Raw genomic sequence first — 25,254 nt, forward strand, 5'->3', positions numbered from 1 at the left:
CAGTAGAGATTTAGTAGCCCAACTAATCTGTAAATTCTGTCAATTCAAATGGGCCGACTCTACCTTCAACTTACTGCACTGAAGTGAAAATAAAACCATACATTGTTGATAAAAGTTTTTCATTTCTTTTAATCAAAAAGCATCCATTTCCATTTTCCGAGGGAGAAGGACAGAGTGGGGCATACCTCTCTGTGTTTTATTCTGCACTAAAAAGCGAATAGCCAAATTCCAAATCCCTCCAACATTTCATTTTTATTTTACTTTTAATTTCCGTTTTAATTTCATGCTTCTCATGTTCCCTGGTTCAGTTAGAAGTTGGCAGATTTATAGTCATTTATAAAGCCTATCTTTTTATTTAGTAACAGGGCCGGAACATGGAATTCAGATATTTTATGGCTCCTGTCACAAAGATAAGGAAGTTCAAAAGATAGGCCACAATTAAAAAGGAAAGAGCAAAGAAATTATCAGGGGTTTTGCTCCAGTAGTTTATCAATTCAGAGCTAGCTTTGACTGGAGTGAATTTTTTTTAACTGAAACATTAAACAACCAGTTTTAGAGACAGGAAATGTTGGAATGCCACCAGACATAAACAGGTGTTGGATGTGACTTTTCTCATTTTTTTTGTTACTTCTATGGATACCACAAGACATTTAACTCCATGAGGAAAGGATCAGAGGGCATTCCATGTGCAGAAGCACAAGTAGATACCCTCTTTCAGTGATGGCAATGGGATGATGTTCTCCAGAACCAAAATGCAAATAGGCTTCATGTATAGATAGTGTCTGACAGGCTCATGCCCAGTGTTTGGAATTCAGAGCATCATCCTGCCACATTTTAGAGGCCTCAGAATATACTTATATTTATTTGATTTAAATTTGGTTTTTCCATGTTCTCTAAATGTAAGCCACAACTCTGTCCTCCAGGAGTGGCTAAAAGCCAAGCATCTCAGGAGAAATAGCTGAGGTGGTTGTGGGGGATGGGGAAGCTGCCACTGTTGTCCTCCTGATGATCTGATACATGAGACAGTGGCCTTATTCTGCCCAATGATAGGGCTGGCTCTGGCTTCTGATCCTTCCAGCTGACTGCTGCCTTCACTCAAACCAAGCAACTTCACTCTGTAAATTTTGTCCGTTACGTCTTTCTTTTTCTTTCCACGACTTTTGTGCTTGGTGCTTTCGGTATCTCTGTAGAGTGGGATCTAAGCCCTTATTCATGAGTTATACATGCAAAACACTTAGAACATGTTTAGACAAAAATCCTAAGCACCGCCCCATTTGTTGCTGCATTCGTTGATGTTTCACCACCAACTCTGTAGCAGAAAGGGGTCCTCTTCGTCAGTAGGTTCTACACAAGAGCAAGAACCCAGATTTTCCAGGATTCTTGCTTGAGTACAAGTCTTACAAGTCAGCAGGAACCCTTCTCTTCATATCTGTTACTCTTCATATGAACAAGCATCTCCCTTGTTACCCTGTCGATGATCACAGATTGCAGAACTATGGAATAGGGCTAGTTTTTTTCCCCCTAAGGCACTGGTAGAGCCTACCTGTGAGTAAAAACCATTTGTGTTTGTGCCTGATTGCTGAACCCTTGAATGCCATAATGACAGATGGGGCAAGGCAAGGCAATCCACTAAGCATATCGACAGTGCTGGCTTTTAGTAATGCCTGAATAAGACTTATGTCTCTTTTCAAATTCTCCTCTTTATCTTTACTGCTGAATTTTGCTGAAGCAGTCTCGTAGTGGTGCTTTTTGGAGATGATTTTTAGGCTTACAATAAATTTGTCCTCTATTAGCTCTTGATTAGGTAATGCAATTCGTTTTGTGTTTCATTTGTTCTTTTCATCACTGCCTTTTTTGATAGTTGTCTTGTAATTGCTTCACTTCTTGTACTTTAATCATTTTTAATGCAACATGCTGTTCGTTTCCTTCCATCTCTCCACTGTTTATCTAACTACATATTTAATAGTCATACTCATCTTAGAATTTCATGGCTAGAAGGGATCCTATGGATGATCGAGTCAAGCCCTGTCAAGGAGACGGCACAATAGGGGATTGAACTCTCAACCTCTGGCTCAGCAGCCAGATATATTGCTCAATTATTTCAATACCTTTTAGATGGACTTCGTTTTGGTGTTTTTCTTTCCATGTAATGGTCATTTCCTGTATGCTCTCTGGAGCAAACTGAGAGTATGATTACACAGGCATTTGCCCCACAATTTGATCCAGGCTGCAGACAGGCTGTATCGCTCTTTCTCCTGGCAAACATATGGTGTACATGCCATTGCAAACCAGCCTATCCATGACTGATGCTGACTAGCACCATTCCGGTCCCTATCAGGGGCTCCTATTTTGTTTGGGGTTTGGGTATGGGTTTTTTCATTATTTTTTTCATTTTCTTTTGTTTTGTTTTGCTTACTGTAGGTAGGATCACTCCATTTTGATTTAGTTTCAGCCTCTGGGATCAAACCAAAGTAGCTGGCTGTCCCTTTGCTGAAACTGCTGAACAATCTTGAAAAATGGAAAGCTTCCTTTCCATTCTACTGTAGAGGGGATTGGAAAGGCAGTTTTGCATTTCTTTTTAATTCTTGCCAGTACATCAACAATGCTTTGAAAGATATTTTTAAAAGACACTTTCAAATTATTGCTGATGGACTGTGTCAATTAGGAACAATTAAAAAGAAATGGAATGCTTCATCTTCCTTTCTCTCTGCAGGTAAGTGGAAAGGATGCTTCCCATTTCTCAAGATCGTTAAGCAGCTTAAGACACAGAGGAGACAGGAGAGGTATTTGTTTTGTCTCCCTTTACTTATCTTGAGGTGTGGGAAGCTTTCTTTCCCTTTAAAATGAAAGAAGATTGGTCTTGATCATGCTAAACAGGGTTGCTTGAAGTGCAGCAGGGCTGATCCTTGCATTTGGATGCAAGGATCACCCTAAATGACACAGTGCACCTCAAAGAAACCCTGTTTAGCATGATCTTGATTGATCCAGACTGGGATAATTTGGCTGTCTAGTTATTATTGTTGCTTAGACATTTAGTCGTGACTTATTCTTCGTGACCCCATGGACCTGCGCACATGCCAGGCCCTCCTGTCTTCCACTGCCTCCTGGAGTTGTGTCAAATTCATGTTGGTAGTTTCGATGACACTGTCCAACCATCTTATCCTCTGTCATCCCCTTATCCTCCTGCCTTCACACTTCACACCGAAGCAGACATTTTTAGGACCAAGTAGAACTTGTTGGTTCATAGGTGTGACCTGGTCCATGCTCAGCTGGTTAGCCTGTCTGTGGGAGTAATGCTGAAGCACAAGGACCTTTCATAGTGACACGGAAATGATGGCAGTTGCACACGCCACTAAGTCGTCCATGGGGAAGAGACCCAAAAGGGATCCACTGGTCTGGATATAATGTCTTTTTGCAATTCAACTTTAATGAACAGATCAACAAATAAGCACACACGGCTGTGACCATGTGAACCATCCAATTAGTCCACTGTTGGGCAGTCCACAAATCCAAAGTGGTGTGGTTACATCCTCCTCCCCCTGCAAAGGCAATTTTGGCCACAGCCAAAACCTGGGCATCCAGGCTCGGAGACAAATCCAGGAGCGTATATATGACATTTATATGTTGTTGTTGTTGTTGTTGTTGTTTAGTCGTTTAGTCATGTCCGACTCTTCGTGATCCCATGGACCAGAGCACACCAGGCCCTCCTGTCTTCCACTGCCTCCCGGAGTTGGGTCAAATTCATGTTGGTAGCTTCGATTACACTGTCCAACCATCTCGTCCTCTGTCTTCCCCTTATCCTCTTGCCTACACACTTTCCCAACATCAGGGCCTTTTCGAGGGAGTCTTCTCATGAGATGGCCAACGTATTGGAGCCTCAGCTTCAGGATCTGTCCTTCCAATGAGCACTCAGGGTTGATTGCCTTTAGAATGGATAGGTTTGTTCTCCTTACAGTCAAGGGGACTCTCAAGAGTTTCCTCCAGCATCACAATTCAAAAGCATTAATTCTTTGGCGGTCAGCCTTCTTTATGGTCCAGCTCTTACTTCCGTACATGTCTGGTAGTACCCTGAAAAAGAGAGAACCAACCAACCAACCAATCAACCATGGTTTAATAGTATGTGCCCTTGGATGGAATGTAAGATGCTTGCTTCCCATTATGCTTCAGACACCATAGTGACAAAATGCTGTTGCATCAGAAAACTGAGTCACAATGTCCTTCTGGGAGAAAGAGGTGCTTCAGCATAAACTAGTGTGAGGTGCGGGTGAGGTCCAGACTCATTTTGAGAGCTACATGAACTACTGGTTAGTTCAGTGGTTTAGGTATCTGTCTGTGGAGTCAGAGGTTGGGAGTTTGATCCCCCAACCTGCTTCCTAGACAGGGGCTGGAATCAATGATCCATTGGGTCCCTTCAAGCTCTGCAGTTCTACGATGATTACAAAGATCACTTACTATGAGGAGCAGTTGGTAAAAATTACCTTTTCAAGACTTTCAAAGACTGAAGGCAGAAGAATTCTGCAAAGTGTGGTCCATAAAAGGGACGTTCTCAGTCTCTGAGTTGTAGCTTTCTATTGACAGAAAATACATGGCTGCCAGAGCAAATTCATCCCCCACTTTCTTTTGCAACATTTTGTTTCGGATAAAGGAGTGGGTTGTTTTAAGGTGCAGACGTTCTTATACATCTCATTCTGACCTATGACAAAGTAAAGAAGTTAGCTTTTTTCTAAGACTTGCACTGTTCCTAAGGAAATGTTTCTTCAATGGTAATTACTATCTAGAATAGACAACCAATGCAGGTAATTGATAAGAGTGTCAGAACAGTGTTCAGGAGAATACTCAGCAGCCTTTTGTTGGACAGGAGGGGACTCCTCTGGGACTCTCACTACAAATCCTCTTCCTGCTGCTTCTGCTTTTCCTGTTCCCTTCCACTGCTGTGTTGTTTGTTACTTTTAATAAAGTGACTAAAAACACAGAGGCAGCTGTCAGCAATTTCCAGTGCTTACATGATTCAGCAATAAAAGAGAAACAGCTAGGGGGAAAAAAAAGAGAGATGAGACTTCAGGATATTCTGCAGTCTGAAACCTGTGTTCTTGCAATACAATACTTGACAAACCCCACAGACACAATTTACTCCAACAGAGGAGTTCCTATATGCTGAAACGATTCAAAATAAATCACATTCATAACTGAGTTAAAAATGAGCAGCTTCCTGGAGTCTCTTTAAAATAACTTTCCTGCCTAAAAAATGCACGTTTCAGTGCCTGTCGTGTAAACAGGTGTTTTAAGCCCAATTTCAAGCACGCTAAACCAGACAGAAACCCAGGAGGTTTTTTTTAATGTGTAACTACACGTTCACATACACTGGAAATCCCAGTAGCCTCTCCATGAGTAAAAACTGCCTTGATAGCACATATCACATTTCCTACATCCTTGCATAAATAAGCATTGATGGCAGGTGGCTATTAACCATGAAATACACCATTTCAGATATTATAGGAGCTAAATGCTTGTGAGTGGCACAGGAGAATGTAATTCGAGCATTCCCAGCCAGCTAACAAGAAGCAAATAGATTTCTGCCAGGGAGTGATGGCTGTTTCTGGGGAACAGAAGCTGCCTTAGCTGGCACTGCACATTCAGATAATTGCCTACATCTCCAGGATTAATGTGCGCACACCGCATTTCAGGGGGAAACAACATCTCCAATCTTTAGTGCAGATATCATGAAAATACCAACACTTTTTTGAACTGAACTGCCCAGCCATCATGCTGGCTGGAGCAAGTTAAGAATTATAGCCTGAAAAAGTCTCCCCTCTAAGCTCTGGAAAATGCCATCAGAGTTCTGCTTTCTCCATTCATTAAGAATCCAACCCAGAATTGCCTGTCATTGAAATACCCTGTTCCTCCTTTATCCAGTAATTCATTTGGAAGGATATCAAGCTGATGATCAACAACATTCTATTCATCCTCGTTTTATATACAGTACCTTGATTCTGCTACATAGGGTGCTTCTTGGCTCACATGTCTTTACGTTGCTGCAGCAGCTTAATAAGAGGTTGAATTCTTCACTGGGAAGGATTCTCCATCCTTTAAAATTCTGTTCTTATTACGCTAGAGGACTCCTTTCAAAAGCACTGATAGGTCAACATGTGCTTTCTCATCCTTCAGGGACATCCTCACAGCTGGAACAAACATTTCTTTCAAGTAAGAGCTCTGAAGGTGATAGCTCTGCATTTGACTTCAATTTGGGCACGCAGAAAGGAAACTGACAGCTGAAATAGACTGGCCTTTTAGCCCCATCCTTTGGATTACCAGCCCACTACAAACAGACAACCTGGTGTACTTTGAAGCCTGTAATAGCAACTATAGCTGGAGGCTTGCATCTCATGGGGTTAGGTTTTGTTATGGGATAATGCCTGTTCTATATGCAGCTCACCTTTCCTCTGGTGAATCTCATACAAACCCTGTAACTTAGGTTTAGAGATGGGCACGAGAGACCTGGGTTCAAATTCCCACTTGGCCATGATCCTTACTGGGTGGCCTTGGGCCAGTAACATTCTTTCAAGTAGGTGGTTCGTGCTCATCCCCGTTTTCAAGCCATAGAGCCAGCATTTTGTCCAAAGACAATCTTCCGTGGTCACATGGCCAGTGCGACTTAGACACAGAATGCTGTTACCTTCCCACCGAGGTGGTCCCTATTTATCTACTTGCATTTGCATGCTTTCGAACCGCTAGGTTGACGGGAGCTGGGACAAGCGACGGACACTCACTCCGTCACGTGGATTCGATCTTATGACTGCTGGTCTTCTGACCTTGCAGCACAGAGGCTTCTGCGGTTTAGCCCACAGCGCCACCACGTCCCCATTCTTCTTTCCAAGCTGCGCCTTAATGGCAAGCTGGGGCAGCATATGGTCAATGGTGTATCTTTTGAACCTGGCCAGTACATGTTACAGATAAATCTTCAGATGGATTACTGCAGTATACTATATGTAGGGCTGCCCTTGAAAATGAATTCAAGGATGCTGGAGTTCTTACAGCCTTGCATGCTACCTCAAGTAGGTGTGACTAAAAGGTACTTTTTTGGGCTGGAGTGACTGTCAAGCACTAATAGTTCCCTCCTGTCTCTGAATTTAAAAAGATCCCTGCCTCTCTACTCAGTGCTTTATCCCCCTCTGATGTTTGTTGGAAGTGGTGAGTTTGCTGAAGTCTAATGCTGAAAGCAGTCACGTTTGTTAGTTTGCTGTTTGATATGTTAAGTAATGAAGCCTTTTATTCTTTCTCCTACCAATGTCTCAGAGTTACTGAGACTGTAAGTGCCGGTTAATGAGAAAAGGAGTGGTTACTTTGGAGAATGTGAAACTCCTCCGCTCTGTGAATCCCTGTACTTCTGCTGCACAGCTAGAGAAGTTTAAAAAGAAATCCAAAAATCTGCAACAGAAGCTTCAGCCTGTACTGAATGGTAGAGTTACAATGTTGATTTCTTCATTGCTTTTCCTATCAATAGGTTGCCAACAGTTTATGAGTAGGTTTCTATGCACTTTCCAAGTGTTATTTATTTCTTTGAAGCCTTAAATGGTAGGAGAGCAGAATAGCTAAACAACTCCCTCTTCACCCGCACATGAGCCTGCCTCACAACTGAGGTCGTAGTCTGCATGCTAAGCACAGTCTCAGCCACTGAGCTCCTTGTCTTCCCTCCCTCATAAGCCTTGACAGACCGATCTTCCATCTTAGTGCACAATGACAGGATACATACAATAGCAGCACTTCCCAAAACATTATAAGTGAAGCAGTTAATCTGCAATCTTTTGAAATGTCAGCTGGTCTCTGTGTTTCTTGTCCTGCTGCCATTCCATCATGTTGACTTCAGCTGACAGCTTCCATGTGGAGTCTGGCCTCCTGCCGCAGATGGAGCCGCAGCCTTCTCTGTGGGATGAGTGACGAACTGAAGCCGCCGCAGTTTTCTGTTCATTACTGCAGAGACAGGTTTGCTAGGTTTCAAAGCTTCCAAGCCGTATTCTGCTGCCTTTCGGACCAGCCGTCTAATCTATGCGAGAGAAGTCAACAGGACCAAGAAAAAAAATCTTTCCTGGGGAACCATGGTAAAAATCAATGCTCATGAGGCTATCGGTGCCAGCTACACTGCAGATGACTCTGTTCTTGTATTGTGCACAGGAGAGAAGCTTCGAAATCATAGCAGTAACTATGACATTTATTGAGGATGGTCCCTGCAACCGTGAGAACTAGAAAAATATAAGAGTCCTTGTCCACAGCAGTAACTCTTCCATGCTGACAGTAAAGACATTCTGTCTTGGAACATCAGGTTAAGTCAGGTTATGGTATATGTTATTTGTTCCCTGGATCTGTGTTATCTGGTTCCTACCTGCTGTAATTACTTTTTGCAGCACCAGATGAGAAAAAAGACTTCTTGGTGCAAGCTTTTAAGAACATGCCCCCCCCCCCCCAAACATAGCTCAGATAAATAATGAACTGCTGGATAGCTCAGTGATTTAAGTACAGTATCTCACCCTGGAACCAAAGGTTAGGAATTCAGTTCTCCACTGTTCCTCCTTGAGAAGGGCTGGAACTGATGATCCATAGGGTCCCTTCCAACTCTGCAGTTCTAAGGTCCGTTTTGCCATGCTAGCTGAAGGATGGGCATACAGGCTGGAATGACTCTGGAAGCTGTAGTCCAGAAAAGTAACTTTTTGGAGTTCTAATCCCAGGTCCCTCTGAGCTTGTTTTATTAATCATTATGTTGTTTGTTAGAAAACCTTGGGCAGCATATAAGGAGTCTTCCCCATTTTTAACCTGTCTTAAAGCATAGGATGGAAGACAGTGACCGGGCCAAGATCATCCTCTCAGCTTCAGGTCCAAGTGGGGATTTTAACCCAGATCCCTCCAGTCCTTGTCTAATACTCTAAATCTTATAGAAACCAGAAGCTGGTAATGAGCAGAGCTTTGTATGGAACTAAACAGCAATCTCAAAGCTAGAGAAACTGGTTCAAAATAACAAAAAAACCTACAGTTCTTCTAAGTGTTTAACTGCTGTATTGTGTGGCAACTGCAGATGGTGATCATTGGTCAAAGGCAAGCAGACCAAGAAGTGCAGTTAAAAATCCAAAATGAATGTGTTTAACACATCTAATTGCCCTAGATTTTGGTTTACCAAACAGGAAGACTACATATGTGCAATAATGTTCAGAATAGAGATGGGTTAGAACTGCTTTTTAAGATGTAAGATGTAATGTGCAACAAAAACATAAAACCAAATTTCAGAATGTGATTGTACAGTGCTATGTGTTCCACCATGCAGCATGGATAGTTCACTTGTTTAGGTAAGCTGGGATTCCATTCCCCCCTGCGCCTCCTTGACCAGGGCGGCTAGACTCAATGATCCATAGGGTCCCTTCCGGCTCTGCAGTTATAAGATTAAGACATTTTGGATTTTGGATTATTTTTTTCATGGACTACCATAAAAACCAAAAAGATGCAAACATTTCAAAGGTGGATCAAGTAGGCAACCAATGAAGAAGTACTAATACAAATGGATAAAAACCGAGAAATCATAAAACATATTCGCGAAGGTTTTCACGGCTGGGATCTAATGGTTGTTGTGGGTTTTTCGGGCTCTTTGGCCGTGTTCTGAAGGTTGTTCTTCCTAACGTTTCGCCAGTCTCTGTGGCCGGCATCTTCAGAGTGCTGTCCTCTGAAGATGCCAGCCACAGAGACTGGCGAAACGTTAGGAAGAACAACCTTCAGAACATGGCCAAAGAGCCCGAAAAACCCACAACAACCATTAAATCATAAAACATATAAAATACTGAAGGTTAGAATACATCACTCATATCATGGAAATCAAACAGTATAGATTGTTACAGCTGATCATTCAAGTTACCTGTTGACTGAAAAAAATAGAGAATATTTTGGATGCAACACAGTGTGAGGGTTTGAGCTGCCACATTCAAAGTCTGAATAGCCGTGGTGGAGTCCAGCTTCTGAAACAAGTCTGGATTCAGGAGTATTTGAGAATGCATGACTTCCTTGTTATTGTGAGCAGGTCTCATTTTCCTACTCTAAGTGAGTGACATATGAGAAGGGACCATCTCCTACTGACTTTTCAATGAGCCAAGCACAGCCCATAGGCATATTCAGATCTGCACCACTGGAGTTCTTTGATTTAAGACGGCAAGTACAGACACATTTTAATTATAATCCACTCAATCTCCCTCTATTGGGAGCAGTGTCTTATTTAATAGTTTCAATATGATGTAACCGACAGGGAACATTTTAATATAAAGTTATAGTAAAAGTTTGAACTTTGGTAAATGTTGACATCCACTGGCAAAAGTTGGCAATTCTAGATAAATTTATTAAAAGTGTGAAAACTCAGAGATGTCCTTGATAAACATTGACAACTAGCTTGTGTATATTTCCAAAATGGAAAATATTGGGAAAATTTCAGGCAGAATTTGCAAATGTTACTATTCAAACAGCTGGCCCCAGAATTCCCCATATCACATGGTCATGCCAGCTGAGAGATTCTGGAGAGTGTTCTCCCCCCAAAAGGTAAGTGAATTTGTATTTGAATCTCCAGTAGGCTTATGGCTCTGAATCACTGGAAATTAAAAAACAGCTTTATGAGTCACAATTAGATAAAAATTTTCAAGGCCAGTATTCCCTTAGGAGAAAATGCTGTCTTCCACGTTTGCAAGCAAATTGGTTAACATGTTTTCTTGTGTTTTGCAAACTTTAAAAAACTGACCAACCAACAACTTTCAAAAATTCTTGGCAGAACTGAAAGGAATGTTCAGGTATCAAAAGTAATCAATCATCATCACCCATCTCAGCCAGAAGTTCTTTAAATGGAGAAACTTTTAAAATATGAATGCTTTCTAGATTTAAATATAAATGCTTTCTAGCATTTTCTGTCAAAGTGTTGTGTCCAACACTATCAGTTTTAGTACTTCTCCCACCTTTCAAATGATACAAGGCCAGATCTCATATCTCTAGTAACTTCTCCCTTCTTTTGATGTGTTTTGTTTTGGGTTTTTTTAAAGTTTTGTTTTTGTCACAGCTGAAAACACAGTTTATTTTGTTTAGTGATTTGTTCCAGGAGCAGAGTGTAGCCCCATGACACTTCTAACGTACCTCCAGCACAATAGGAAGAAGGTAAGTCTGTCTGAGGGGGTCTCAGGCAGAATCTTCCAATAAACTCACAAAAGTAGGAAGGAAATAAATACCTTTGGGGAAGTAGATCTTGAAAGTTCTTATGGGAACCTTTCAAGGTGGAAAAGTGATGTTCAAAGATGTGGCTTTTACAGCATGGTCTGGAAGTGAATGCTGGTAAGCTCTGCTCTCTTTCACACCAAACCATGACCGACTGTGACCAAAGGGTGACTGCTGGTGTGGAAACTCTGGCTGCAACTTTGACTTGAATTTGGACAGTTACTTTGAAAAAGAAAATCATCATGTAACTTTCTGTGTGTCTCCCCAAAAAGTAATTCACTGGCTGAAATCCTATTGTGCTTGGTATGGCACAAAGTTATGTTTGCAGAAGTGCATGAGGAGCTATGCCCAGGCAATGTGCACATCTGGTTGTGCAACGGCATCTTTAGAACTGCTTACTGGACATAACTACTGCCTTGGTGTGAATTTCATAACCACTTGCACAAGTACAAGTTATGCAGGCATAGCTACACAACAGGATTTTGGATACTGCTCTTAACAAGAAAGGGGGTGGCAACTCATCGGAGCATTTGTTGTGCATCTCATTGATTTTTCATTACTTTTTTGAAAAAAAAAAACTTTTGGAAAAGGGAAAGGGGGAAAAAGGAAATAGGCTGAAGCATTTTTGCCTCCAAAAGATAATTAGCAAAAATTAAGTAAACAGTTTTCTTTACATGGAAGAAAAAATAACTATGGAACCTGTGGTAAGTGTACTTATTTTACAAAAGACCATTATTATGCCCTCCACAAAGTAGTGTGCTACTGGGAATGACATGAACTGTAGTGCATTCTTCCAGGCTGACTTTGACAAGATACACGTGAGCTCCTCTTGCTTGAAGACTGGGAAAGAAAGTGGAAAATGTACATCTTGTCCTTGAATTTGTCTGTCCAAGATTTCAAAACAAGTGATCAGAGGTCCTGAAAAACAACAACTCTCTCTTAAGGAAATATCACTATACTAATAAAAATGGTTTAATATGTAGGATTTTTTAAAAGGGGTTTTATTTCTTTAGCAGTACATACTGTTCTGGGCTCTGATCTGTTTTGAAGCTAGTATCTTAATTAAATATCTGACGGACGCATTTCCTTTTATTTGCATACATGTTGCTCCAAACAACCCAGCTAATGCTACTTATTATTCTATTAAAATTTTACCTTCATCAGCCAAGGCCTCCTCCTTTAAATAATGTTTTTTTAAAGTCAACACACTGCAAATAAACTCAGGAAATTGGGCTTCTGTTGTGCTCATATTCAGACTTAAGTTAAAACATGTTTAAATAATATGACTCATTAAAGAAGGAAGAGGGGGGAAAAGGAGAAAACTCCAGCAGAGAATTAAGATGCAATATGATTAGTGTTCAATAAGGCCTCCATTAATTCCCCATCATCATTGGTCTGTATTTTCTAACCTCATTTAGCCAAGTGGCCAGAGGAAACTACCAAAACATTTGATTAACTGAGGCTTGTTTACATAGTCACTCAACCTGAAATGAGTGCTGCCTATGCTGGACCAACCCTTAGATTTATTTACACAAAGATAATGAAAGAGTAAGGGCTCATCTATGCATGCAGCAGGACGAGGCTGTAATGAGTCTTATTAATGCATTGGAATGAGGTGGTAATAAAGGGAGGAAGCAGATTATATGATTTACATGCTTTAAAATCCTTCCCTGTGGGGAAAAATACCTCCAGCATAATAGAAAGAAGGCAACACTAGAATCTTTCTGCTCACTGTTCCTTCTCACTTCAAGGGTGTCAATTTAAAAAAATCTCACCATTGACACCCAACATAGAAAGTAATATGGTCTGTGCTGTGCTGGGCTTCAGCAAAGGAAAAGAGACAAGCTGTTGGTATTGTGTGAGGTTTGTCCACTCCAAAGACTTCAGCCCAGAGTTCACATGGGATAACCTTATTCTCTCCTCTGATATGTGACATAGGTCCAACTTCAGGCCAAGCAGTTCATGGATCAAACTTGAAAATCCATGACAAAAACTGGAACATTCTTGGAATACAGAGCACTGTGCTTAGATGGGTCATGAGATGTAGACCCTTGTGATGTTCTTTATCTTCTCCTTCCATAATCTGGGGCCCTTCTATGAAGGAAGTTTAGAGGCTAACCAATTGCATCTTATGGTTGAGGGCTTGCTGTTGTGCTAGTGTGGCTGTACTACCAGGTGAGATGCCATTTCTGTGGGACCAAGACCTGCACGATCTTCCAGTACACTGGTCAATGCCATTTGATAGACAATCTAATTGCTCATTATCAATTTTCCATCAGAGGTTCGATGGCTAACTATCAAGAGTTGTTCAGCTGTGGAATTCCTGCTCTGGCAGAGGGCTGGATCTCATGCCCCTTGGAGTCCCTTTCAGCTGTACTATTCTGTGATTCTTCTATCCCAGCCCCTCCACCCAACACTACTGTATCATTCTCTTGACTCTTTTCATCAGAACTAAATTTAAAGATAATGTGAATTAAAACTCATGGACCAGGAGTAATAAAACAGACACTGCATACGTTCTGCATATTTTTTTACCTCACTAGGATTCGAATATACAGTATAACTAAGGTTGTATCAGTATAGTCAGGGTTAGGGATAAATTTCCTGTATATTTCTTGTATCTCCTGATATGGGAGTAAACCACTGTGCCTCTGCTGGATTTCTCCAGCATGATAACACAGTTATGTAGAAGAACTTTCAGAAATAACTATGTATAAAGCAAAGCAAAGTGTGCTGCCTGTATACCACCCCATAGTGCTTCAAGCACTCTCTGGGTGGTTTACAAGTTAATTATGCAGGCTACACATTGCCCCCCACCCCAGCGCGTTGGGTACTCATTTTACCGACCTCGGAAGGGTAAAAGGCTGAATCAACCTTGAGCTGGCTATCTGGGATTGAACCCCAGGTCATGAACACAGTTTTGGCTGCAGTACAGCGATTTAACCACTGCGCCACGAGGCTCCCTGACATTTTTGTATTTGTTTTGTTTTGGGTGATGGGGGGGATGTGCCTCATTCATTTTTGCATTTTTCAGGCACCAATCCTTTTGTTCTTCACAAACAAAAATGATATTTGGGGTTATTTTATTTCAGGCTTCCAATTTGACTTTCTGGCACCGCAGAACTCCTAAACAAGATTAAAAACTACCCCAAAAAGGCAGAGAGGCAAGACACCAGAGAACCAGTCTCCTCTAAAAGCCCGCAATATTGCAACCAACAACAAGCACCCCAGTGGCAAACTGCCACAGCCACAACGTCCACCACCCCAGCCTGCCCACCCCACAGAAGCAAACAAAACTGTCCCACTGACAAAAAACAGACCAAAATATTTATCTTTATCAGAATAAATAAATGTCCTGTTTTGTGTCTCTCCCCCAACCTTTCACTGAAACAAAAAAGCTCCATCCCCATTCAGAATCTTTCCATGCATTTGGATTATAGTGATACTACTATATTATAGAGCAGAAGTGGGGAGAAATATGGGATCCCTAAACAATTAGAAGGTCCTAAATTGTGCAATGTTGGAATGGAGCAGCAACCTAGAACTGTGTTGATTCAAGTTAAAATTTCCACTAAGCTATGTATCTGACTGGATGATCTTGGGCCACTCACTCTCTTTTACACTAACCTACCTCATAGGGTTGTTGTGAAGATAAAAGAGGGAAGGAAAGAATGGTGTAACCTTGGAAGAAGAACTATACCAGTCATGGACAAATCATTGTCATTGGGACTACCTCACTAATTCTGTGCTGCACCAACTGAACTTTTACAACTGGCCATCATGCAATATTGGAAAAGGATTTGGGAGCAGCAGTTACTGGAACAATAATGTGTCTTCATTGTGCATTATGTGTGCCTCTTTAGATCAGGCTGCTGAATAAAAATGAGAGGCATTTTTGCTGAAATATTAATGAACTTTACTGTTTTGCCATGCAGGAGGCATACATCTCGATTTATCAACCACCCTGTGTCTACTGGGATGTCATCCGGGGAGGGAAGTAGCTCTTGATGAGCCAGGCAGAAAGCTTGTCTCTTGCCATCCTTGAGCCACATAAAGTGTCCAAAAAGACCATCTGGATGGATGGATGGATGGATGGATGGATGGATGGATGGATGGATGGATGGATGGATGGATGGATGGATGGATGGATAGATAGATAGATAGATAGATAGATAGATAGATAGATAGATAGATAGATAGATAGATAGATAGATAGATAGATAGATAGATAGATAGATAGATAGATAGATAGATAGATAGATAGATAGATAGATAGATAATCTATGTATGACAGGTTTCATACAGAAATTCAAAAGAGTTCTATATAGTATACCAATTTATATTATAGATTTAATATCGTTGAAGAATAACACACATACAGCATGGCCACATAAAGAGAGAGGAATATATTGGATGCATATTGTTTAAATAAAATCTATACATGTTTATGCACATATATGCAAACATATACGCAGGAGATAGTGTCCCACCGGTCCTGTCATTAGGTAAAGTGGGGCCTCTGGACGTCATAGCCGGGCGTGAATTGTTCATGCCTCCTTTTTACCGCCAGAGTTGGGAAAGAGGGCTTGCAATATGTTCTGCCTCATGTCTCACAGCTGGTTTTGGGTTCCCCACACCTCTACTGGGACGAATGGAGGTGCAGGGGTACGATCTGTTGTTCCGGTTCTCAGGCAGCCAAACGGTTTGGAGCAGCCCCGCCAGATCCGCTGCAGCTCCGACTTCAGCGAGGCGCCGAGTCATCGGCAAAAGCTTTGGGAAACTCTCCTGGACTTACCGGGTGCTGCTCAAAGTAGCGAGCGACCTGTCTGGCGCCAGGTTTTCCCAAGCGCGTCTTTGACTGTTTTCAGGGTGCCTTCTGGAGAAAATCCTCCAAAAGAGAGAGAGAGAGAGAGCAAGCGAGAGAGAGAGAGAGAGAAGCAACAACACTGAAGACGCCCCTCGCGGGCACAAACGCTAGCAGCAACAAACACAAAACACAGAGACACACACACGCTCAAAACCCTCCAGGCTGGAGATCAGGGCCGGGCACCACCCTGTTTCCCCCCCCACACACACACTTTTGCTTCGTATTAGCTGCCCCGTATTGTTTGCCGTCAGCCGAACCTCCAAGAAGGAAATGAGGCAGAGGAAGGAAGGCTCCCTGCTTGACTACTACCCCCTGGCTGGCCCGGGAACAGCCCCCGCCGCGCTCTGCCAGCCTCGGCAACTCCGCTCCCGGCGAGGACGGCGGCAAGCAGAGCCGAAAGTCGCGGCGGGCGCCCGCGGAGCTGCAGTGCGCTATCCGTGGTGCTGAAGAGCCGCCCGCCTTCGCGGTCCTCCGCCTGCCCGCCGGCGCGCCGACGAATCGGCCCGAGAGGGGAAAGCGAAGCCTCCACCCCTCCCTCCTTCAGCCCCACCAGCCCCGCGGGGAGTTCCCGCTCCACGCTCCGCCATGGGAGAGGCAGAAATACTCCGGGAAAAGAGCAAGGTGCGTGCTTCCTCCCGGGGATCTCGAAGGGAAGGGAAGAGAAGGGAAGCGGGGTTTGGTCGGAGGCGGCGGACGGGAAGGGGGGGGGGGTACGTCGATTTAGGAAGGGTTGCAAAGAAATGGTGACGTGAGGGCGGAAAGGGGAGTCCCGAGGGAGGAGAGGTGGCCCCGGCTGAATCCAAAGAGGGATAAAGGAAAGAATATCCTCCCCCCCCCTCCGGACCCAAAAGTATATTTTGGCAAGTCCATTTTGTTTTCTCCTGCATAAAGTAAACCGGATGGTGCGGGTTAATTGGGAGAACACGTGTGACACAAACCCAAAAGATCCTGCTTAGGGAAAGGTAAAGCTGGATGATCTCCTGGTCTTTTCTACCACTTCCTCCATATTTTAGTCTGTTTCCTTTCCTTTTTTCTTCTTTCTGTGATCTTGGTGTTAAAACGCTTACCCACCTGGTGGCTTTGGGAGCCGGAGGCATCTCTTCTGTTTCCCTCTCTTCCTCCTGCCTCGCCATCCCTGTTGCAAAGATCCATTCAACCTGGGCGGGTGCCCGGTGCCTTCAAGGGGAGGGGACCGAAAAGTCAAGCCAAGCTATCGCAGGGCTGAATGTTCAGTATCATGTTTGCTAAACAACCATCCATTTCGGTCGGGATAGAGGAGTGAGGCTTAAGGGAGCTATAAGCTAACCAAAGTTCTACTGGTGTCTCCTTGATCTAGGTGTTCCCAACCCCTGAAGATAACTGTGAAGTGAGAGCATATGAGAAAGAGAGAGGCTGGTTAGATGGATCAAAGCAGCCTAAATATGGATCGGGACTATCTCAATAAATGCTCCCTGCCTTTGCACTCCTGCAGCCTCGGGAAGATTGAGTTGAATGCAGCTGGCTTCTTTGATCCTGCCCTTGCCACACGCAGCTTTCCATCTAGTACATGAGGAAGCAACTTGTGTAAATAACCTAGAAGATCTGACACAGAAGAAAGATCTGTGTCAGTCTTGTGTACTCAAAGGTATTTGACAGGGCTTGATTTCCAGGGCTGTTTGGCTGAAAGGGATGGGCAGATGGCAAGGAGCCGGTGAGAGGCAAGGTGGCTCTTTGCAAAGAGATCGCTGGTTTCCTTTGGGATCCTTTAGGAAGAAGAGTGTGCTGGGCTCTGTTGGCCTTTCTTATCACACCTCGACATTACTGAAACTCACCAAACACATTTTTCTCCTTGCTAGACTTATCCATCTGCAGTTTGGACAAAGACTGGAATACAAAGATTGTGGCCAAAAGGAGCTGTCTGGGATGAAAGAGTAAAACTATTCTTTACAGCCCAATGGCCAGTTCACTGAAGAGCTTGGTAGTGGATTGCAAGTGCCAAAAAAGTCTCAACATGGCTCTCAGAAAACTGAGCTGCCTGCATTGATGTAAGGGAAGCCCATGGAATATACATTGGTAGAATTCTGCATTGACATCAAGTATGGCATGCCAAGTTCCATGACTTCGAGAAGAAACCCTTCCAGGTTTTCCTCTTGGACTCCTTTAATTGGACGGTAGCTTCCATGTTGTCTCCAATGAGGTGTTGGTTGCTGTCCATCACCTCTGTGGTGCTGAAATTTGGATGATGCCTATCAGGAGACCTCAGGGCTGCTGCTGCGTGTCCCATTTCAATGAGGACAATGGGCGGTTCATCCTCTTAGCAGTGCTCATCGTGGTGTACCTGACTGCTGGAGCCACCATCTTCTCAGCCATCGAAAGCCCATCTGAAGCAGAAGCTCAGCAGCGTTGGAACTGGACCCTTCAAAACTTCAGCCAGATCTTCAACATCAGCCTCCCTGAGCTAAGGGCCTTTTTGAGAAGTTATGAAGCAGCCATGGCTGCAGGCATCAGAGCAGATGCCCTCCGACCAAGATGGGACTTCACAGGGGCTTTTTATTTTGTGGGCACCGTGGTATCAACTATAGGTAAGTTTCCTCCACCACCCCTTTCCTCTCTCTTTCAAAGGCCTAGAGTCTACAGGAGATGAAGAGTGAATGCATTTCTCTCCAATCATACAATAATCTACATTAAAGGAACTCTGAATTGTTCCCTTTTTAAATGTAGATTTATAAAGCAGTTGGGAGCCTCAAAAGAATAATGCAGTGGATTGGTTATTTTTGAAGCAGGTGTCCTTCAATAAAAATAATGTATGCTTTATTTTAAAATTTGTTTGCTTTTCACCATCAGCATCTCCACAGCTCTCCTGTACTTCTTCATGCTTTTCCTCATAGCCCCTCATCTGCTCCCACCAAATTTCTGCTTCTTTGCTCCTGACTTCCTTCCTTCTGACTCTGTGCTCTGCTCTGCCTTCCACCACTTTCTCCCCCCAGATTTTTTTTTTCTCTGTTCCTTCCTCCTCCACTTTCATTCTCATGGCCCATTCTTCTTCACTTCCTTCACTTTGATTCACTTTCAAATCCTATGTGCAATGTAGGAAAACTGGCTGCCGTATCATCTATAATAACAGTGCTTTCACATTTTCTGTGTAGGGTCACCTAAAGACACAATATGAGGGTAAATCTCGAAAAAGTGAGTGTGAAAGAAAACCAGTTTTTAAATCGAAAATAGATTCAGTTCAACATAGCTTTTGCATTCACTGTGGATGCTAGAAACATTTACAAGGTTGTATATTTATACATGATTATGTAATGAAAGGCATTTTCAAGTGTGAGGCTTAAAACAGTTTGTATGTAAATGAGTCTTCACTATGAACATAAATCCTCCACAAATACACATCCTATTTCTTTTTCTAGTCATTCTTGAATTATCTGCATCACAAATTCAATACACATTCTGGTATAATTTGAGAAGGTGTTGCTTCGAACAGCAATACAACATAATTGATATGCAAAGAAAAGAAGGAGAGGGGAATTATAGAATCATGCTATAATAGAGTTGGAAGGGGTCTATAAGGCCATCTAGTCCTACCCCTACTCAGTGCAGGAATCCAAATCAAAGTAGGTGGTTGCCTAATAGTCTCTTGAATGGCTTCAGTGTTGGAGCACTCATCACCTCCCAATGTAATTAGTTCCATTGTCATGCCCTCTAATATTTAGGAAGTTTTTTCCAAACAGAAATCTGGCTTCATGTAACTTGAGCCCATTATGCATCCTGAGTGACTGAGAACAGATCCTTTTTCTCTCCATATGACAAATTTTCAAGTATCTGAATCTCTGCTCAGTCTTCTTTTCTCAAGACTAAACACATCCAGTTCTTTCAGATTTCCTCATGGGGCTTGTTTTCCAGGCCCCTGAATCATCTTTGTTCCCCTCTTCTGAACTTGTTCCACGTTGTTGGCATCCTTCTTAAAGTGTGGTATCCAGAATTGGACGCAGTACTCTAGATGAGGCCTAACCGGTGCTGAATAGTGGGGAACTACCCTGTTCCACTGAAAATAAGGCCTAACCTAAAAATAAGCCCTAGTATGATTTTTCAGGATGCTCATAATATAAGCCCTACCCCCAAAATAAGTCCCAATTAAGTGAAACCCCACCCTCCACCATTGTGCAGTAACCAGAAGAATATGACATGACTGTATTTGTATGAAAGTGCAGTAGACTGTTGTATATGAAAAAATAAAACATCCCCTGAAAATAAGCCCTAATACGTTTTAGGAGCAAAAATTAATATGAGACCCTGTCTTATTTTTGGGGGAAACACAGTAGTACTCCATGGAATTTGGAGACTGTACTTCTGTTAATGTAGCCTAAAATAGCATTTGCGGTTTTTGCAGCCACATTGCACGGTTGGCTAATATTAAGCTTCTGATCTACAACAATTCCAAGATCCTTCTCACTCATAGTGTTGTGTTTGTTCTGGTTCCCCTCCCCCCCACGCTCCCCGGTAGAACTTTGCACTTATCTCTGTTAACTTTCATTCTGTTGTTGCTTAAATAGCATTCAATATAAAACATAAAATATAAAAAGACCACCAGAGATCAAAACTTCCTGCTCCTTTCTCCTCCCTCTAAAAGGAAAAAAAGCAACACACACACACACACACCATCTCATGTGTGTCCCTTTCAAGAATCCAAACAAACATAAACAGCTGCTGTGCTTTAATGAAGTAGATTGGGTGAAGTTCAGAAGTGATGTGTGCTTCTTTTTCTAGAAAGCTTTCTTAAGTTGCTATAGCAACTGAAGAGTTTGGGAAGGGGGGTGAGAGAGAGAGGGTGCCTTCATAGAAAGGGCTGGTGTCTCCCTGTTGAGAGCATTTAATCACAGTTCGGATGCGATGTAGAAGCGGTACGTACAAACTAGGTGGGGAAAAATGGGGACAAATTCATGTTTTTTGGCTCAATCCCTCTGCCATTTGGTCACAGAAATTCAGTGTTACTTAAGTATTTCTGTCTTTCCAACACTAACCTAAAATCAGGTTTTATTGTGGAGCCATGCAAGATTGGATCCACAATAACCATTGGCAAAGTGAAATTCTACCCAGTTCCAATAAAATATTTCTGAATTTGGATACAGGTCTACCGAACCAGTGAGACATTAGTTACTCCTCTTCCTACCTTGATGCTCCTCATCATGGCGTTTCACCTTAAATGTCATCGGTGAGAAACAAATTAAACATTTATCTTTCAAAACAAGTAAGAGATAAGTAGCTTGCATTTTAAAATCAGACTGGGACCCGTTTTTCGCAGGTTGTTTCTCCCTCCCCCCCCCCAATGTCCTTTCTGTTTTAGCCTCCGCTGTCTGTGTGAGTCTTCCTGGGAGGGGGGCTGAAGTGGGCTGACCGTGTGCGGAATTGGGCCCTGATCCATAATTCAGTTCAGTTGGTGTAATTAAACCAGATCACATGTGTTTATCATTCCAAGTGGGGTATGCAATGAAACAGGACTAATATTATATGCCTTATGACTATACCCCTGCACAGAGAATGGTTTTGTCCATTCATTTCAAGGTCACTGAGGGTTAAATGATTGCAAACATGCTCAATGAATGATTCTCTGAATGCGCTGATGCCGCCTATCTTCTAGTTCAGCGATGACGAACCTATGGCACATGTGCCATGGCTGGCACACAGAGCCCTCTCTGTGGGCACGTGAGCCATAAGTCGCCATAGAGAAATACTTACCCATCCTCCAATCCCGGATTTTGTCACTCCCCTCTGCTAGTTCAGTGGTCCCATGGAGGGTGCAATGGCAACCATTACTGGTCTAGTCCAATGGGGGATTGGAGGACCGGTAAGTATTTCTTTGTTAATACCACCCATAGGAAAAAAGCAACAAGCATTTAACCCTTGCAGAGCAGGAGCAGTTGTTTTTTACCTAAACTAAAATCTCAGCATTCAGGTTTTAATGCCAGTGTTGGCACTTTGAAATAAGTAAGTTGATTTTGTGTTGCAGTTTGGGCACTCGAGCTCAAAAAGGTTCACCATGACTGTAGTTCATCCCACTAGAGGAGAGGTTGCTATGTCTGAGTTTCTCTGTATATGGTTTTGGGGCTCCTAGAACATAAGCCTTGCTTTTTCGGCATATAGTAAGAATAATGATTGCACGCCGTCAATCCTGACATACGGCAGCTTTTCTCAGGGTTTCTATAGGTATAAAGCATCCAGAAGCAATTCACTGTTCTCCTGGGAGTGTGTAACTTGCCCAAAGCTACATAGGCTGGCTCTTCTACCAAGACACACTGTGGGGAATTGAACTCTCTCAGCCCTTGGCTGTAGCCTGGTGCTCCAACTCAGCAAGCTATCCAGTCCGCTTCGGCATATGATAGCCATCCTCAAATATCTGATGGGCTGCCATGTGGGAGAAAGAGCAAGCTTGTTTTCTGCAGCTTCAGAAGATAGAACTCAAAGTAATAGATTTCAATAACAACAAAGAACATTTCGCTTAAACATTAGGAAGAACTGGTTGACAGTAGGAGCTGTGTGACAATGGACTCTCCTTCACAGGTAGTTTTTCATATGAGATTTGTTGGGCTCCTTTCAGGTATGGTTTAGCCATGGATTTCCTGCTTTGGAATAGGATTGGATCCAATGACCCTTGGGGGAGGGTGGCTTTCATCTCTCCAATTGTATGATTCTATGTTTTTATGACAAACTAGTGCCACTCTTGCTGTGGGACGCGGTTAAACCACAGAAGCCTCTGTGCTGCAGGGTCAGAAGACCAGCAGTTGTAAGATCGAATCCATGCAACGGAGTGAGTTCCCATTACTTGTCCCACCTCCTGCCGACCTAGCAGTTCGAAAGCATGCAAATGCGAGTAGTAATGGTGTCCCGTGTCTAGTTGTGCTGGCCACGTGACCACGGAAACTATCTTCGGACAAAAACGCTCACTCTGTGGCTTGGAAACAGAAATGAGAACCATGCCCTAGAGTCAGACACGACTGGACTAAATGTCAAGGGGAACTTTTACTTTTACCTAGTGCCACTTTTAAGAGGAGCAATGTCTCTCATGACATCGGCTTTGTATAATCTGCAAAACTGTGTTTGTTTAAAAGACCATTATATTCCCCCTCCCAGACAAAACAATTTTATATCAGGCTGCCTCCCCAACTATTACTTGGAGATTTAAAGAGTAACAAACACAAGTTTTATCTGCTGAGAGTTGCTTTTTGTTTCTGCACCCTGGTTACATTTCCTTGCCTCCACTGATTTGGCCGCAACTTCTGCTCAGTAGCAAGGATATAACCACCTAGAGGTCATAATTATTGACCAGAAGAGTCAAGCCAATCAGCCATCCAGCTGAACATGATGCCTACTGTAGTCAATTAGCAGTCTTAGGGAGCTTCAGAAGAAGGACAGGATCCCTTGTTGTTATTCCTCAGCAGTTGCCTCTTGCTTTAGCAACCAGGTGGGAGAAATCAATATATTGTCAGGGTTTCCCTTTGCCCAAATTAAACTAGCATAGAATAAATACTGATTTTCTTTCCTTTCCTTTTTCCTCCCAACCCCAGTATCATTTTTAGCTAAATGTAGTTGGTGTCACTAAAACAACTCCTCCTGTTTCATGGATAACCTATTTTCAGATTCCATCCAACTAGTTCAAGAAAAATGACATCTATCATGCTGAACAACTTAGATAAAATAATGTTATAAAATGTCTCAAATAGTACCAGTTGATAAATAGGACTGTCAGTATTCATTGGTTTAATTTACATGCTTTGCTTGGTTAATCAGGAGGAGGACAATGCTAATGACTGCAACTGTGAGATAAGAACCCACTGTATATTATTGAGGCACCTAAGATTCTGACATGTTACTATAACATTATTTATTTATATCCATATATTAAAATTAAAACAGCTTATCCCTTTCACAATAATTGGCCCTGTTTACCTTCCTAATGCAAATTATCTCAGACTTCCTTCAAATACCCCCAGAAATGATAACTAAATCAAAGTTTTGTTCATATGTACTTTTCAGTGTAATTTGATTAATTTGTCAATTAACTAGCTGAAAAAGAAAATCATTCCTGATCTAAAAATTCTCTAAGACACACATTCTGGTGAAAATTTTAAAAAATGGAGCATGTTTCATTGATTCTACCTGAACAAAATTCCTCATAAGTAACACTGATCCCAATAAATTTACCAAAAAGCTAAGTTCAGTGGAATTTACAGGCAGATAATAATGCTTAAAAATGACAACCTTAAAAAAGTTATATGTTATGAACCATGTTTTAAAGCATGTATTCTTTTTTAAAATGTATAGCCTCTCTTTCTATATAAAACTGTCAAGGTAGCCAAAGACAACCCTTCACAAGGGGGGAATTATTTTTTTTAAATAATTTTATTGCACTCTAAAATCTTGGTAGGAGTGTACTTGGAACACTGTTTCCAAGGGTCATTTCCCTGATCAATACTCATTTCACCTCCAGTAGAGAAGACCTTCTAAAGGTGATCTCCGAGCAAGGTAATGAGAGAATAAATAAAATAGGAAGCTACTTTATAGTGAGGTTCAGCAGTGATTAAAGGCTGAATATGAGATGGATTGACTCCATTTGTGGATTGAATATTGGCTCATATTCAGCTTCAGAGAAGTGTTACGGAAAGGATTGTTAGTTGGAATTAGGCTTTACAAAGGGACGGGGAAGCTGTGTCTCTTAAAATATTGTTGAACTACAGCACCCATTAGCTCTGACTTTTGGCCACACTGGCTGGGGTTAATGGGATTTATATGGGAGGTTACAAGTTCCCCTCTCTTGGTTTTAAAAGTGCAGTGTTAAGAGAGCCTTGAACAAAGAGAGGCAACGTTATTGTATTTGCCGGCAACAGTTGGAAATCAAAGTAGATAATGCACACCTTAGAGAACTGTATAATCAACTGGATAGGGTTGTTTTGCTGCAGGATTTCTCACCACTGAAGAGACAAGCTGTTGTTCTGCTTTTGAAGTTGTTTGGCCCTTTTACAAGCAACACAATAAAACTCAGTCCTTTATTTCTATAATGAGCACATCCGACTTTTGATCTAGGCTAGAGAGACCAGCATCATCAGTCCCTGAAAGCTATGGTGTAACAAGCAGGATACCGAGTCTAGAATTGGAGAGACCTTTTCTAGCCAGGATGCTTTGAAGATGAA

The 25,254-nt window shown here is 42.4% G+C and overlaps 1 protein-coding gene across 3 annotated transcripts in view; it reads left to right on the top strand.

Annotated features, from left to right (window-relative positions):
- Positions 1-15,926: 15,926 nt before the first annotated feature.
- The window catches only part of KCNK12 (potassium two pore domain channel subfamily K member 12), a 69,316-nt gene continuing 59,988 nt past the window's right edge, over positions 15,927-25,254 (top strand). Inside the window, exons 1-2 of one of the 3 annotated variants that reach the window (XM_072988071.2) lie at positions 15,927-17,052; positions 17,427-18,651. In XM_072988071.2, the coding sequence (XP_072844172.2) occupies positions 18,309-18,651 (343 nt within the window). In that variant the 5' untranslated portion in view covers positions 15,927-17,052; positions 17,427-18,308. The remainder of the gene's footprint in view (positions 17,053-17,426; positions 18,652-25,254) is intronic. The other 2 variants (XM_072988063.2, XM_078382798.1) reach the window with 2 other exon arrangements.

The sequence above is a fragment of the Pogona vitticeps genome, chromosome 1 (assembly GCF_051106095.1).
Source record: "Pogona vitticeps strain Pit_001003342236 chromosome 1, PviZW2.1, whole genome shotgun sequence".
Taxonomy (NCBI): domain Eukaryota; kingdom Metazoa; phylum Chordata; class Lepidosauria; order Squamata; family Agamidae; genus Pogona; species Pogona vitticeps.